The 12,940-nt window shown below is 44.9% G+C and overlaps 2 protein-coding genes across 5 annotated transcripts in view; one reads left to right on the top strand and one right to left on the bottom strand.

Annotated features, from left to right (window-relative positions):
- TRPM5 (transient receptor potential cation channel subfamily M member 5) overlaps positions 1-4,867 on the top strand; it is a 59,411-nt gene extending 54,544 nt beyond the window's left edge. The window contains exons 24-25 of the mRNA XM_043548745.1: positions 734-824; positions 2,152-4,867. Coding sequence (XP_043404680.1) covers positions 734-824; positions 2,152-2,255 — 195 coding nt within the window. The 3' untranslated portion in view covers positions 2,256-4,867. The remainder of the gene's footprint in view (positions 1-733; positions 825-2,151) is intronic.
- A 596-nt stretch (positions 4,868-5,463) lies between these two features.
- TSSC4 (tumor suppressing subtransferable candidate 4) lies at positions 5,464-11,403 on the bottom strand. 4 transcript variants are annotated; one of them, XM_037899645.2, is made up of 4 exons: positions 11,139-11,403; positions 10,257-10,387; positions 8,269-8,341; positions 5,464-7,623 (listed from the first exon to the last, which is right to left on the bottom strand). In XM_037899645.2, the coding sequence occupies exon 4, from the start codon at positions 7,536-7,538 to the stop codon at positions 6,492-6,494; it is 1,047 nt and encodes a 348-aa protein (XP_037755573.1). In that variant the 5' UTR covers positions 7,539-7,623; positions 8,269-8,341; positions 10,257-10,387; positions 11,139-11,403; the 3' UTR covers positions 5,464-6,491. The 4 variants fall into 4 exon arrangements, with proteins under 4 accessions (XP_037755573.1, XP_043404678.1, XP_043404679.1 ...); XM_043548743.1 differs by having other exon boundaries at positions 10,509-11,145; XM_043548744.1 differs by lacking the exon at positions 11,139-11,403 and adding an exon at positions 10,769-11,134.
- Between the last annotated feature and the right edge of the window lie 1,537 nt (positions 11,404-12,940).

The raw sequence follows: 12,940 nt of genomic DNA, 5'->3' as shown, positions 1-12,940 counted from the left end.
AAAATCCAACTGCCAGCCAGTGTCATATGTTAAAATTCTACATAGTTTATGAAAATGCCCACATCCGCTGACATAAGTTATATTTTCACTGATATGATCTACACTGACTTGTTAGCATATTGAATGCAGACATTTCAAAGAGATATTCTAACCTACAAATATGCCACACTAATAATACAAGGAAATTCCATCTTAAGTTTCTGATGACAAGCGGCTGGTGTTTAAATAAACATTAACATTTGTAAAACAGCTTTAAAATGTTAAGCACTATCCAAGTACTAAGTAGTACATTTATTGTTTTCCATGTCACTAGAGCTCCCCAGTGGACTTTTGGCCTTGTGGCTTATCTTATTACTTTTATTGCAGAACTTTTTTTCAATACATTTTTCACTGCTCCTTAAAAATACTTTGTATTCAATAAACAATGTTGACACCACATGTAAAGCTAGATGGCCAAATTCAACAGCAACACTCAAGAAATATTTTAAGCTAGATACATTCAGCCACCTGTTTTTCTGGTTGAAAGTTTGTGCCACCTACAGATATCTGTGTATATATAAGAATAGAAATGTAGATATTTATGGCTCAGTCTATTTGATTTAATAGAAATGCTATTTATGAAGTTTAATTATAACTACTGCTTAGATTTTCAACGTTTTAGACTTGCAAAGGATAATTAATCTGAAGGATTACAGAAATTGAATTAACATAGCAATCACTATTTGTTTTGTAGGTTAACTACTGTTCAGCTGTTATTTCTTCCATGGCAGATACTTTAAGCAAAAATAACCTCTTGTGCAATAGACCAGTTCCAAAATATACAAGTGAGTATTTGAAATGATAATTGCAAAGCAAAATAGTGCAAGTGAACAATTCAGTAAAAGGGTGTAAATAGCAAAGAAGAAGAGGAATTATGTAGGGAGGTAATGGGGATGAAATTATGAAAAGGAGCATTTTGACTGCAGATCTGCAAAAGCTTCCCAACAGCAAGACATATTACAACACGGACTCTTTGGGGCTGGGATTTTCATTTATTAAAGGTTTATCTAGTACCTAGGACAATGGGCCCCGAACCTGGCTGAACCCTAGGCATTACCACAATATATTTAATAATCGTAATAGAATAGTAATTGTCCAGATTATCAAAGGATGTAAATCAGTGTCGCTCCATTGACTTCAACGAAGTTATACCTGCTTCCACCAATTTAGGATCTGACCTCGTATCACCGGAAGGGGAAGCCTCACTGTTTGAGACATTTAAATTTTGTCCAGACTAAGAAATAGGCAATACACATTAACAATCTTGCACTGTGGCTGCAGACAGTCTGACCTAATAGATGTTTTCCATGTCTAATCTTTCTTGTCTGTCAATAAATAAAATAAATAAATAAAATTGATACTATCAGGGGAGGTAACTAAGAACTCCACAAGGTCTTGACATGGAAAGGTCTCAAAACATTACGGATTACTCATTTAACGGCTGTCAGGGCCTGGGCTTCTATCTATGACTTGTGACTTTATTGCCATCTCTCCTCCCTGATTTTTCCCAAAGTTTACCATGACAAACTACACAATCCTAACTAATATAAACACAACTGACTGAAATTTTCCCAGTCATGTAAGGGGTAATGTGGAACACACAAGAATATCTGCATAGTAAAGCATAAGATTCTCCAAACATTAAAAGTAGTTTTCAGTGTTCAACTTCTGGAGTAAGGCACAGTTCACTCGACACAAAGTCATGAGATGGTTGAGTCTAAGTCCATATACCTCTATTTCTCTCAACAGAGTTTGCAATAATGGACTGTTGTTAAAAGTGGCAGTAATAGCAAATTCCACCCCCACCCCCCAAGATTAGATTATGTAAAAATATTTCCATTCTTTTTCAAGAATTCCCTTGCAGCATTTTCTACCCAACCATTGTAGTACTATCACTGCATGAGAATCAGAAATTGAAATTGACCAGAAACTAAAACAAAGGTTTTTACTGTCTGAAGTGGAAAATGCAAAAATGGTGCAGCCTAGTGTAGCTTTTCACCAACTGCTTACATTTTGTAGAGCTCCCCAAAGACCCCAAAAGTTATTGTAAGAGCTTATTTTCAGAATACTTTTAAACTAATACATTGATTTTTTTTTTTTTAATCCTGTTAGGTTTTATGAATACCAGCACAAATCAAACAATCCTACCAGAAAGAAGCGAAGGCAAAGAGCATACAGAAGAGTCTGAAAATGACATGATGTACATTGATAATTAAATTAAGTTCTCATTTCCTCAGATTAGTTTGCCATTTTGAAGTACTTCTGGGGTGAAATCCCAACCCCACTGAAGTCAGTGGCAAAACTGCCATTAAGTTGGGGCCAGGATTTCACCACTGATGTATTTGTGTATCAGAGGTCTTCTATTTCCTTCTCACTGTATTTATATATGTAGTTAACAGGGCAGTGAGATTTTTTTTTTCCCCCACTTCATCCCCTGTCCTTACGCACAGAGTGCCTACCATATTTCTCTTAACCTATTTACCCACATTAAGGAAAAGCAGATCAATTGCTAGAGGCAATCACCTGTGATATATAAAACTCTTCTCTGTCCATGTCAGACTTTCATCCTCCTTTGCCCTGCAACCGTGTCTTGCATGAATCTCTGGATCCTCAAAAAGCCTGCCATGTTGCCAGACAGGGCCCACACTACACTCCAGAACCACTTCATCTCCTGTAACATCTGCGCTGCATGCGCTCTTTGTTGCATCCTCCTTTCCTAGTTTCTCCTCCACCTCCCATTTCCTGGTTCTTATCCTCCCATCTAATCCATACTGGCAGCTCCTGTTTTAGCCATATAAAGGCTCTCTCCTCTACCCTACTCTTGTAGCTTGTGTACTTCCTCCAAGCTTTTACTTCATCAGTCATGATAATAAACATATTCACTGCCCCCTGGTACATTCTCTGATGCCCTCCCGACTGATACCATCACTGTATTTTCTAAAACACTTGTGCCTTCCAGTCCCTTCCAGATACCATCCCCGTCTCAAATTCCCCCCCCCCCTTTTTTTTTTTTTTTTTTTACTGAGGACTTCATTTCTTGATTGTTATTCCCTGTATTCTTCCCAGAGGCATTACTCTGACAAAAAGCGTGATACTTACCGCAGTAAAATTAGTTGTCTCATCTGTTTGCTGAAGAAAGCTCAGTTTCATGGGCTCTTTACTTCCCTAGAGATTGTTAATCAAAAGCTAATCAGGAAATAACCCAGGACTTCAACAGCATAGAGGCCAGCTTTTTGCACTGATATAGTTTTTTTCATCCCCAAATGGTTATACTTTCCAGCATCTCCTCCTTATCTTGACTACAGTAATTTCCTCCTTTATGGCCTTTCCTTAATCCTAACTTCTCCCATATGCAGAAACTGAAACATCTTTTGTCCTCAAGTCTTCACTGGCTTGCTGTCCATTTCAAAACCCAAAGTACATAATTGTTCTACTACCCTCACCCCCTTGATTCTATCCACTATGCTCCCTGAGTGCCAGACTTCTGCCTGCTGCCAGACTTCTGTTGCTTTAGTAGTGGGCAACAGAAACTCTCCCAACGCAGCCCCAGAAGTTGGAACAGCTCCCTTACCTCCAAGAAATCTTCTGACTTTTCTCATCTTCTTGTCTGACTCTGAAAAATCAAATCCTACCCCACAATTGTTTTTCCGAAAAACTAGACCTATGAACATTTCACCGTTTGTCTTTTCATTACAGTAGCTACAAATATTACACTTGTATATTTGACATTATGACTTTATTTGTACATATAGGCTGTGAAACCTTGTTATACTTTTGTATGAGACAGCATACACAAATAAACAGAATTTTACTACTTAAAAGGTTCTCTTCCTGTAATTTTATATGGATAGTGCCCAACCTTTTGGATTCATGTACATACACTACTATTAGCAAAATGTACTGGACTTCTGGCTTTCTTGGATGGACAGGCCTCAATTAAATTGGATTTCCTTGAAAATATTATACCTGTAGGCTCCTATGTATCATAAATACTGATCCTGGTAAGTTACACACCTCCCCAGTCAGGTTTATTGATCTCAGAAAACCACCATCACCACACCCACCCACAAAAAAGGAAGATCGGTTCATAATGCCTTTTATGCTCAGAAGCAAGAGGTTCTTGTTAATGGAAAGAAAGCTGTTAAGGACTTCCTCCTACTATAGGAATGTGTTCATCTTATTTTCAAGTCAGCTGTGCCATATCACTGTGGCCTACACAGGGGAGTAGTTTTGGCATCCATGCTACAAGTTCATTCACCTTTAGGGACAGAGAGGTGGAACCAATGGCTACTGCTTTAGGGCCATTGTGTGTTTAGGAAGTAGTCAGTTTGTCAAACCGAAACACTTCCTGTCATTACTGATGTCATCAGTGAATTCAGATCCTTATTTGAAAGCAAAATATATGGTGACAACTCTGGAAGTTATACCTCATCTGAATTTTTGTATGTCCCCTTCAAACCAGCAGGATTTATGTACTAGGTATGTCCTATGAATATCCATAGACTCTAATTGTTCCTCATTGTTGCACTCCGAGCCAATCTGTCCTGGACAAGATCGGTTTCACAAGACTGGCACTACTGCCCCATCCTCTACCCATTGTACATTACAGGTTTCTGGAAGCAACAACCAGGTGCTCTGGACTGCACAAGCAAAAAAGCAGCCATAGTTCCTGTCCTGCAGCCAATAATTTTCTCTCTAGAGATTTCAAGTACCCTATCAGTAATGTTCCCAAGTTTGCATGAGGGTTTAAGCAATGGATCTCTAGCTACAATGAATGAATTTAGTGAAGTTGCACATTCCAAGGAAAGAAGAGATGGCCTTTTACTGTCCAGTTACAAATATTACAATTTGGCTGATTAATTGTATATTATTAAATGGTTAATCTAGAACACTGGCCATGATAAATCAAGCCAAAAGGCCTAAGCAATATGCTGTCTTTTATAGCAGTGTTTCTCAGTCTTTTTGATACCAGAGACTGGCTTGCTGCCTTCCTGTCAGGGAGATCTCAGGGACTGGTGCTAGTCCATGGACCAGTCGCTAAGAAACATAGTATGAATATCCATTCTAAGAACATAACCTTTCAACCTCAGTTTTCCTTCATCTAACCAAAGGCAAATGTCAGTACTTACTAACCTGCCTCACAAGAATGTTTGCAAAGTGCTATGTAAAAGTTCAACATTCATTGTAGTTCTGTTAACGATTCCATTTGCACTTGTAAACTATTCCAGTGTTACAAAAAAACAAAGTGGTAAGACCAAGAGAGGGGGAAAAAGCCTCTCTCTACATATTTAGAGTAAAATCCTCTCAGATTCTTACCTGAAATCCCACCTTGCCAAATGAAACCATGTCTATACTTCTCTGCTAATATTCATAGTTATTGGATACTAATACACCTACAGGTGTAAAACAGACCCAGAAACCAAATTACAACTAAATGTTTTTATTGACATCCAAAGTATAAAGAGAATCTCTTAGTACAAGTCCTTCCCTTCCAATTAGTCTACTTAAGAGTCAAAATGGAAGCACTGCATCTTATGGAGGTGAGACATCAGCACAGCACATCACACGCACACAGGGGGAAGCTTGTGGCTGCTTGACCAATCAGTCGGCTGTCACACACATTTCAGTTGTACGCACAGCATGCTGAGAAGCGACTGAGGCTCTCACGCAGGTCTTTGCTAAATGTTTCCAAAGATGTTTTGTCTCAACAGGCCTCAAGTTTCTTTTAAACTTTTACCAAATAAGATACATTAGAATTCACCAAGGGAAAATACTCAGACTACCTTAAAACCCATTTAATTGGCCACTCCTGATTGTGCCCTCTCAGCTCATGGCCAGTTACTTACTGTGTTTCTATTTTCAGTGGCAGTGCAGGAAGCATGGCTCAATCCTTGTCCCACCTGTTCCCAATTAGGGACATACACATTAAGGGAAATCAGGATATCGACTTAATCCTACTGGGTTTGGTTTTTAATACTTTAAAACTCTACCTTCTATGCTCCTCTTCAATCCTGATCCCTTTTGATTCCAGACTTCTACAGCACTGGCCAGGGGGTTCTAATTTTTTTAAGAGGGTGGAAGAGTAGGGACAGGCAGGGGGTCCTCCTGGATCCCTCATTCTCCCTGCTGAAGTACTTGTGTTAGGATAGCCTATCTCTGTGGTCAAGGCCTTGACGCTGTGCCAGCGTCAGTCAGAGGGGCTTGCTCAAGAAAACAAACCCCACTTCCTACCCCTCCAGGTGCTGTGTCAACACTGTTCCCTGCAGGTATAGGGTTTTTGTACTTTCTGACAAACGTACTAAAAATAGTATATTTGGAGACCACAAAACTGAGTGCTAGACAAAAAGCCTGCCACCTGCCCGGCTAGTGAGATCTGAGCTGAGAGAGAGCAAACAAAGGTAGCCTTCTGGAATAACACTGAAGCCTCTGGATGGGTATAATTAGTTTCTCTCTTAAGACTCTTCAGCCTCTTCATCGTCTGCTTTGAGACGGAAATGCTTCCTACTCCTTTTCTTACTACCGTGAAACCCTACGGTTTCCACCAAAGCATCTTCACCTGTGTGAGTGGAACCTGTGCCAAGTTCTCTTTTTGTACCCAGGTCCTCCAACTTCAGCCACTCCTCTTCCTCCACCATCTTCTTCCCTTCAGTGTCTAAATGGCCCAGCTCAACTTCATCCTCTTCACTCAAGTCATTGCCCTTCTTGGGAGATTTCTCATTCAGACCTTGCTTTGTGTTCATGAGCTTCTTACCATCCTCCTCTGCTGATCTTTTCCTTTCCGAACTACGCATGCCTATCTTTGTGGGTTTGGTAAATATTATCCTTCCAGCACCATGGCTGGAGGGGTCCTGGTTGAAATATGGGGTGTAGCTCTCTTGGGTAGCTGAGCTTTGTTCTCCTCCTTTCTTCTTCAAGCCCTCTAGGAACTCCATGGCAGCCATCCTGTTGGTCTTATCACTAGACTCTGAAACTCCCTCCAGGCTGTATTTTGTCCAGCGTTCTGGGTGTGCCACGTAGTCCGGGACTCCTGGAGAGCTTTTGGGAGCTGAGGGTGGCTTGCTTTGCCTTCCAAGGCTTTCTGCGGCCATCTTGCTTAAAGGAGTGGGTGGGGGCAGAGGGCGCTTAAACCTCCCATCAATAATGTTATCTTCAGCCATAGACGGCACCGCTAATTTGGCTGCCCCTTCCAGGCCGTCAAATATGCTCTGGCTCCGCAGCGAGAAGGTAGAGCTCATGCCTTTCAGATGGAATGGCTGGACAGGAGACTTAAGGTTGTTGTTTGAAGAATCAGGGATCTCATCTGATCCATAACCTATGTCATCCAAAGACGGTGGTTCCTCTGGAGAAATCGTATCAACTTCTGCTTCATCCACTAAGCCGAAGTCTTCAGAGTCTGAATCACTGAGCGAAACTGTGTCAGAAGGTAGGGTGCCCTCATAATCTTTGGCCCGGCCAGCCACTATACCCATAAAGGGCTCACCAGCACCTTCATCTCCCATCTTTGGGCTGTTACTCAACTGTGCTCTCTGGCTTAGGCCCAGCTACAGCAAATAAGGTCTTCCAAATATCCAGTGACTTTAAAGCCTGGAATGAGAAAGAACAAAAATAAATTCATCTGTGAAATGAGAATCACATCAGAACAGGATGTCCTGAGAGACTCATCTGTTCACATCACAGCAATTCAAGGCCATGGAAAACTGTGTGACTTAAGAAGTTCTGCAAATGAAACAGAAAAGAGCTAGTGTGAGGAGACGATCCCTACTATATTCTGAGCTCAGCATTCTCAGGGCTCACTGAGGAAGGGGTTGCAGCATCCACTGTGCTATTTAAAAAAAAAAAAACTGTGATTGTCCTTATTTCAACTGATGTTGTACATGACTGACATTATGCACTGTGTCAAGTCATATTACTACAAATCTCAGGTACATGTACCTCATTCTGTCACTTGATAAATTTTTGTTTGAAATAAAATCATTCTTTTGTGAATGAATGTGTACAATTAATGCACATATACAGGGCTTATTTCAGAATACAGGACTAGTTAAAATAGGTTTTTGCTATTACCAGTACACCAGTTTTAATTAACAATTCAGGGTTTTTTCCCCTAATATATAAATATATGAATACACTGTAAAATGTTAAGGTAGAAAAAATATGAGCCTAAACTATATAAATATAGGTTTTCAATAAAGATTGTAAATAGGCATGGAAAGTGTGCTAGTCACTCACTGTCTCTTGAGACTGAAACAATTTCCCTTCCTCTGGGTCAGTTAAAGCCACCAAGGATCTCAGCTCCTGTACCCTAGAAAACAAATATCTACATCACAAGGTAGCAAAAAAAGGTATTTTAAAAGGAACTGTTAGCACATTTCTCAGTCATCTCCAACTGTGGCACTGATTCCTACTTTTTGACACAAGCCTGTGCTAATAAAAACTCTGCAGACATTTCTGGGATTTAGGTTGGAAAAAACTCTGCACTTTCCACTGAAACACACACCAATGAAGCCACTCAGGACATAATGCCAATGCCAAAATTCATGGTCCCAGCCTGAGTTCAAGGGGAAAGAAAAACAACAGATGTTTTAAAAATGTTCTCTTTAGTTTCCAGTGGCTACAAAATACCCCATCGAGAACTGAATTTAACAAAATGAAAAGAGAATTTTAGCAGAGGAGTGTCAAAATCAGTGTGGTCAACAAGAATAACTGATAAATAATAGTAATCATGAACAGCATTGCACACTACACCCATGGCAGTAAAATTTGCAGGACAGAGAGGGGAGAAAACTATGGCCAGATTTCAAAAGAGCTGAGCATTCACAGTCGGGGCCAAATTTTGAAAACCTGCAACCAGCTAGGCACCAAAATAAGAGAACAAGATTTTTTACATTGGGTCCTGAACTCCTTTAAAAATCTTACTCCTGGGGACACACAGGCGCCAACTTTCCGAAGTGCCAGGGGGTGCTCGATCCCCCAGCACTGTCCCAGGCCCTGCCCCACTCCACCCCTTCCCCCAAGGCCCCACTCCCCCACCACCTCGTCCCTCCCCTGCTCCACCCCCCGCCACCTCTTTTCACCCCACTCAGTTTCCCCCATCCCCAAGTGTGCCGTGTCCTCGCTCCTCCCCCTCCCTCCCAGCCTCCTGCACACCGCAAAACAGCTGTTTCATGGCAGGCAGGAGGAGGAAGCACGAGGGGGAGGCACTGATCCTCAGGGCCCCGGAGCACCCACAGAGTCGCTGCCTATGCTTGAGGAAATTCTGCACCACTGTGCAATGAAGAATTTTGCAGAAATTAACGTTGTGCGCACAGAATTTCCTTTCCCCCACAAAATGGGCTCTAGTGCTGCTAGTTGCCAGTGGGGTCCTGGATCTGGCAAAGCCCAGCTCACACACTGAATATACAGCTGAGAGGAGGGAGAGGGAGTAGAGGGTTCCTGGCAGCTGCAGTCCCAGCATGCCCAGAGGGAAGGAGAGGGCAGCACGCAGAAAACTCTGTGAAAGCCTGGGACTGAGCATCAGGCTGTTTCTCCCGCTGGATCCCTGGGTTTTCAGGAGGGGAGGGGCCACAGCTGGGCTAGGTGGGAGGGGGAGAGGTGTATTGGCTGGGGGGCCCCCAGGGCTGGGCTAAGAGGGGGGTGGGGGTCGGGGGGTGGGGAGTGACAGAGAAACAGGAACTGGGTTGTATTAGGGGTTTCTTTAACTCTCTACTCCTGGGGGAATTTTTGTGTCTGTATTGTTAGACATACTTGCTGACAGATATTTTGAAATCAATTACCAAAATAACTGAAACCGGTGTGATTATGTAGTGTTATTTTGACAAAATCTGCAGAAATTTGCAGAATATCGTGTGCAGCATTTTTAATTGTTTGGCACAGAACAGCCTCTGAAGTAAAATCTGGACATATGTCACAATGGGCACATTTGAAAATATGGCCTTTAGTTGGGTGAAGTGAAAGATGAGCGCTTGAAATTCTGGCCCTATGACACTTTACAGTCATAGCACATGGTTCAATAGCTTTTGCAGAACTGCAATCCTCCAAACTAAATGAAGGAAAAAGGAGCAAATGTACCTGCATAAGGTCTGCTTTCAAATTGGCAGTTCACCACAGCTGGGATTGGCAGAAAGACAAAAAGGAAAAGTTCCCAAGCTTTGAAAAACCTCTTCCACCTTGACAACAAAGGCCAAGAGCAGGGACCCCTACATCCCAAGGAGACTCACAGTTTCTTGGTGGTGATCTGAATATGGTACAACTCAGACAGGATGGCATCTCTCTGAATGGACAGGTCCCCAGGAGAATCTTCCATGCTGCTCTCAGTCAGTCAGTCAGGCTCTCCTCCTCCTCCTGCTGCCTGTGATGGAGATAGAGAGCACAGTCACCCCAGACAGCTGCAGCAGGCCAGCTGTTCCCACACCCACGCCTCCAGGGCCAGGCTTTAGAGGGGACAGCTGTCGGTGATGGATCTCACATACCCTAGCACTAGGGGGTCACGTCAGTATTTTAGACAGACAGCCGTGTCCGACAGCTTCACAGCATGTCATGTGCTGAGCTCACAGCTCCCCAGGGCAAGGCAGTGATCCCACAACACAGAGCGGGGCTGTGGTCCCCAGGCAGGGCTATGGTAAGGAGGGTCGGGGGGGCTGTGACCCCCACACACAGCCAGGCAGGGCTATGATGCATGGGAGGCACTGGGGAGGGGCTGCGATGCAGGAGAGGGGGGGCTGCGACCCACAGGCAGGGCTGAGACGGTGGAGCGGGAAGGAGGCTCTGGGACGCTGGGGCTGCGACACTGAGATGGGGGCGGAGCTCGGGGACCTATGACCCCGGGGGAGGTGAGGCTGTGATCCCAGCGAGGGGCCGGGGCTCGGTTCAGGGGGGCTGTGACCGCCGGGAAGGGAAGGGAGGCCAGGGGGCCGTGACTCCGGGGCAGGTGGGGGCGCCAGGGGGCTGTGACCGCGGGGCTAGCCAGGGGGCAATTCCCCAGGGCGGACGGGCAGCCCCCGGCCGACGAGGGAACCGACCGGCCCAAGCCCCAGGCCCCGCGGTGCCCGCCGCGAGGCCGAGCCCGCCGCGGGCAGGGCGGGAGCACGCGCGGCCCGTACCTCACGGAGCGCGGCCCAACCGCTCCTCCTCGCAGCGCGCGGACCAGGCAGGTACATCCGGCCGCTCCCCGCAGCGCGGCGCGCGCACAGGAAGGGAACGGTCCACCACGGCGGCCCGCGCGGAGCACACTGGGAAGCCGAGTCCCCACCGCCCGCTGAGCCACTCCTGAGCGACAGCTCCCAGCCCCCGGAGCTGCTATTCCCATGAGGCAAAGCGGGAGGGGGGGAAGAACCACCCACCCGCTTTGCCCCCTGGGAGTTGTAGTCCCCAATGCGCCGGGCTGGGGCCAGCTTGAGAGGCCAGGCCAGGCCGGAGCGGCGGGAGCGGGCAGGGCGGGCGTTAGCGACGGGCTGGGGCTGATCAGGGCATGAGGCTCCACCCCCAGGCCTGGGAGAGCGGGCGCCAGCTTGCACACTGCCTCCTGCTGGCCGGCACTGGTACTGCACCGCCCCGTGTTACAGGGCCCGAGGAAGCGGCTGGGGTACGGTGAATGCAACGTGCCCATTGCTGCTCCCCACAGTGATCCTGCAGCCAGCGCGGCCTGCACAGCTACAGGGCAAAGTACAAGGTGCCCAACCACCGTAGTCACTTATCACCTCTATTAGAGTAGCAACCAGAGGCCCAGCCTGAGGGTGGGGCCCCTTCTAGTCTGCTCTTACGCCTACACCCAGCAGTCTGCTATCTGAGCCTCCATCCTACTGAGCACATACAGCGCATTTTTCATCCACAGATCTCAAAGCTCTTACATGGGTGGTTGGTACCAACTATCCCCAGTTTACGGATGAGAAAACTGAGGCACAGGGAGGTGAAGGTCACTCCGAAGTTTGGTAGTAACACTGGGACCAGAACACAGATAACCCAGAATCTATTCCAGAGCTTATTATCTAAAATAAATATTCATTCCTAGCGCTTCTTTCATCCAAAGAACCGTTTACAAACTAACTAATGTTTGCAATGCCACCCTTGTGAAGTGAGCAATAATTCATAGTAGGGCTGGTAGGGGGGAAAAATCACAATTCCAAATCACAAGTCCGTAATTTCTGCCTAAGAGCAATTTCGAGTGAGCCCAACGGGAACATTTAGAATGGAGCTCTCGTCTCACACAGTAGCTTTGCTTTTGCTTAGCAGGACACGCAAAAAGGCCTTTAGGCCTGATGTTTAACATCGCTCTATGACAGGGGTAGTTAATAGGCAGACCGCGTGCCAAATCTGAACAGCCACATATTTTTGAACAGACCCTGAAATATTTTTATTTACTTATTATTATCATTATTGTTACTAGTTTTTTTTTAATATTTTCTCTGGAGTCTGGATCTTGACTATACCTTAACCAAGAAATATGGACCTTGAAAAAAAATAATTGACTACCCCTGCTCTATGAGCTTGATTCAAAGCCAGTTGAAGTCAATGGAAGTCTTTCAGTAGGACGAGGCTGTAAGGGAATAGGGCCTTTATTTTGACTGAGGTTATGGCTACACTGCACACTCCTTACAGAAGTGTGTAGCGTACATGCACTACATACCCCCTTAGTACGGGTATGAATAGCTGCGTGGACAGTGAGGCACTGCTTGGCTGAATAAAGACATGCTTGAACCATGTGGGTGTAATGGAATGTTAAACTGTATTATACTATTCAGTCATGAGGGGCAGTCTGTGTAAATACCTTCTTTAAACTAAATTGAGCATTACAGGATCTTATCTGGAACACATCTGGCATGTATAAGCAAGCTCTGAGTCCATATCGGGACTACAAAAGCTTTTTTCCCCCCCCGCTCTCCTGCTGGTAATAGCTCACCTTACC

Source organism: Chelonia mydas, chromosome 6 (assembly GCF_015237465.2).
Source record: "Chelonia mydas isolate rCheMyd1 chromosome 6, rCheMyd1.pri.v2, whole genome shotgun sequence".
Classification (NCBI taxonomy): domain Eukaryota; kingdom Metazoa; phylum Chordata; order Testudines; family Cheloniidae; genus Chelonia; species Chelonia mydas.
This window is presented reverse-complemented; position numbering and strand designations above follow the sequence as displayed.

Coding starts and splice junctions, on each gene's coding strand:
- TSSC4 (XM_037899645.2), bottom strand. CDS start 7,538: ATGGGAGATGAAGGTGCTGGTGAGCCCTTTATGGGTATAGTGGCTGGC.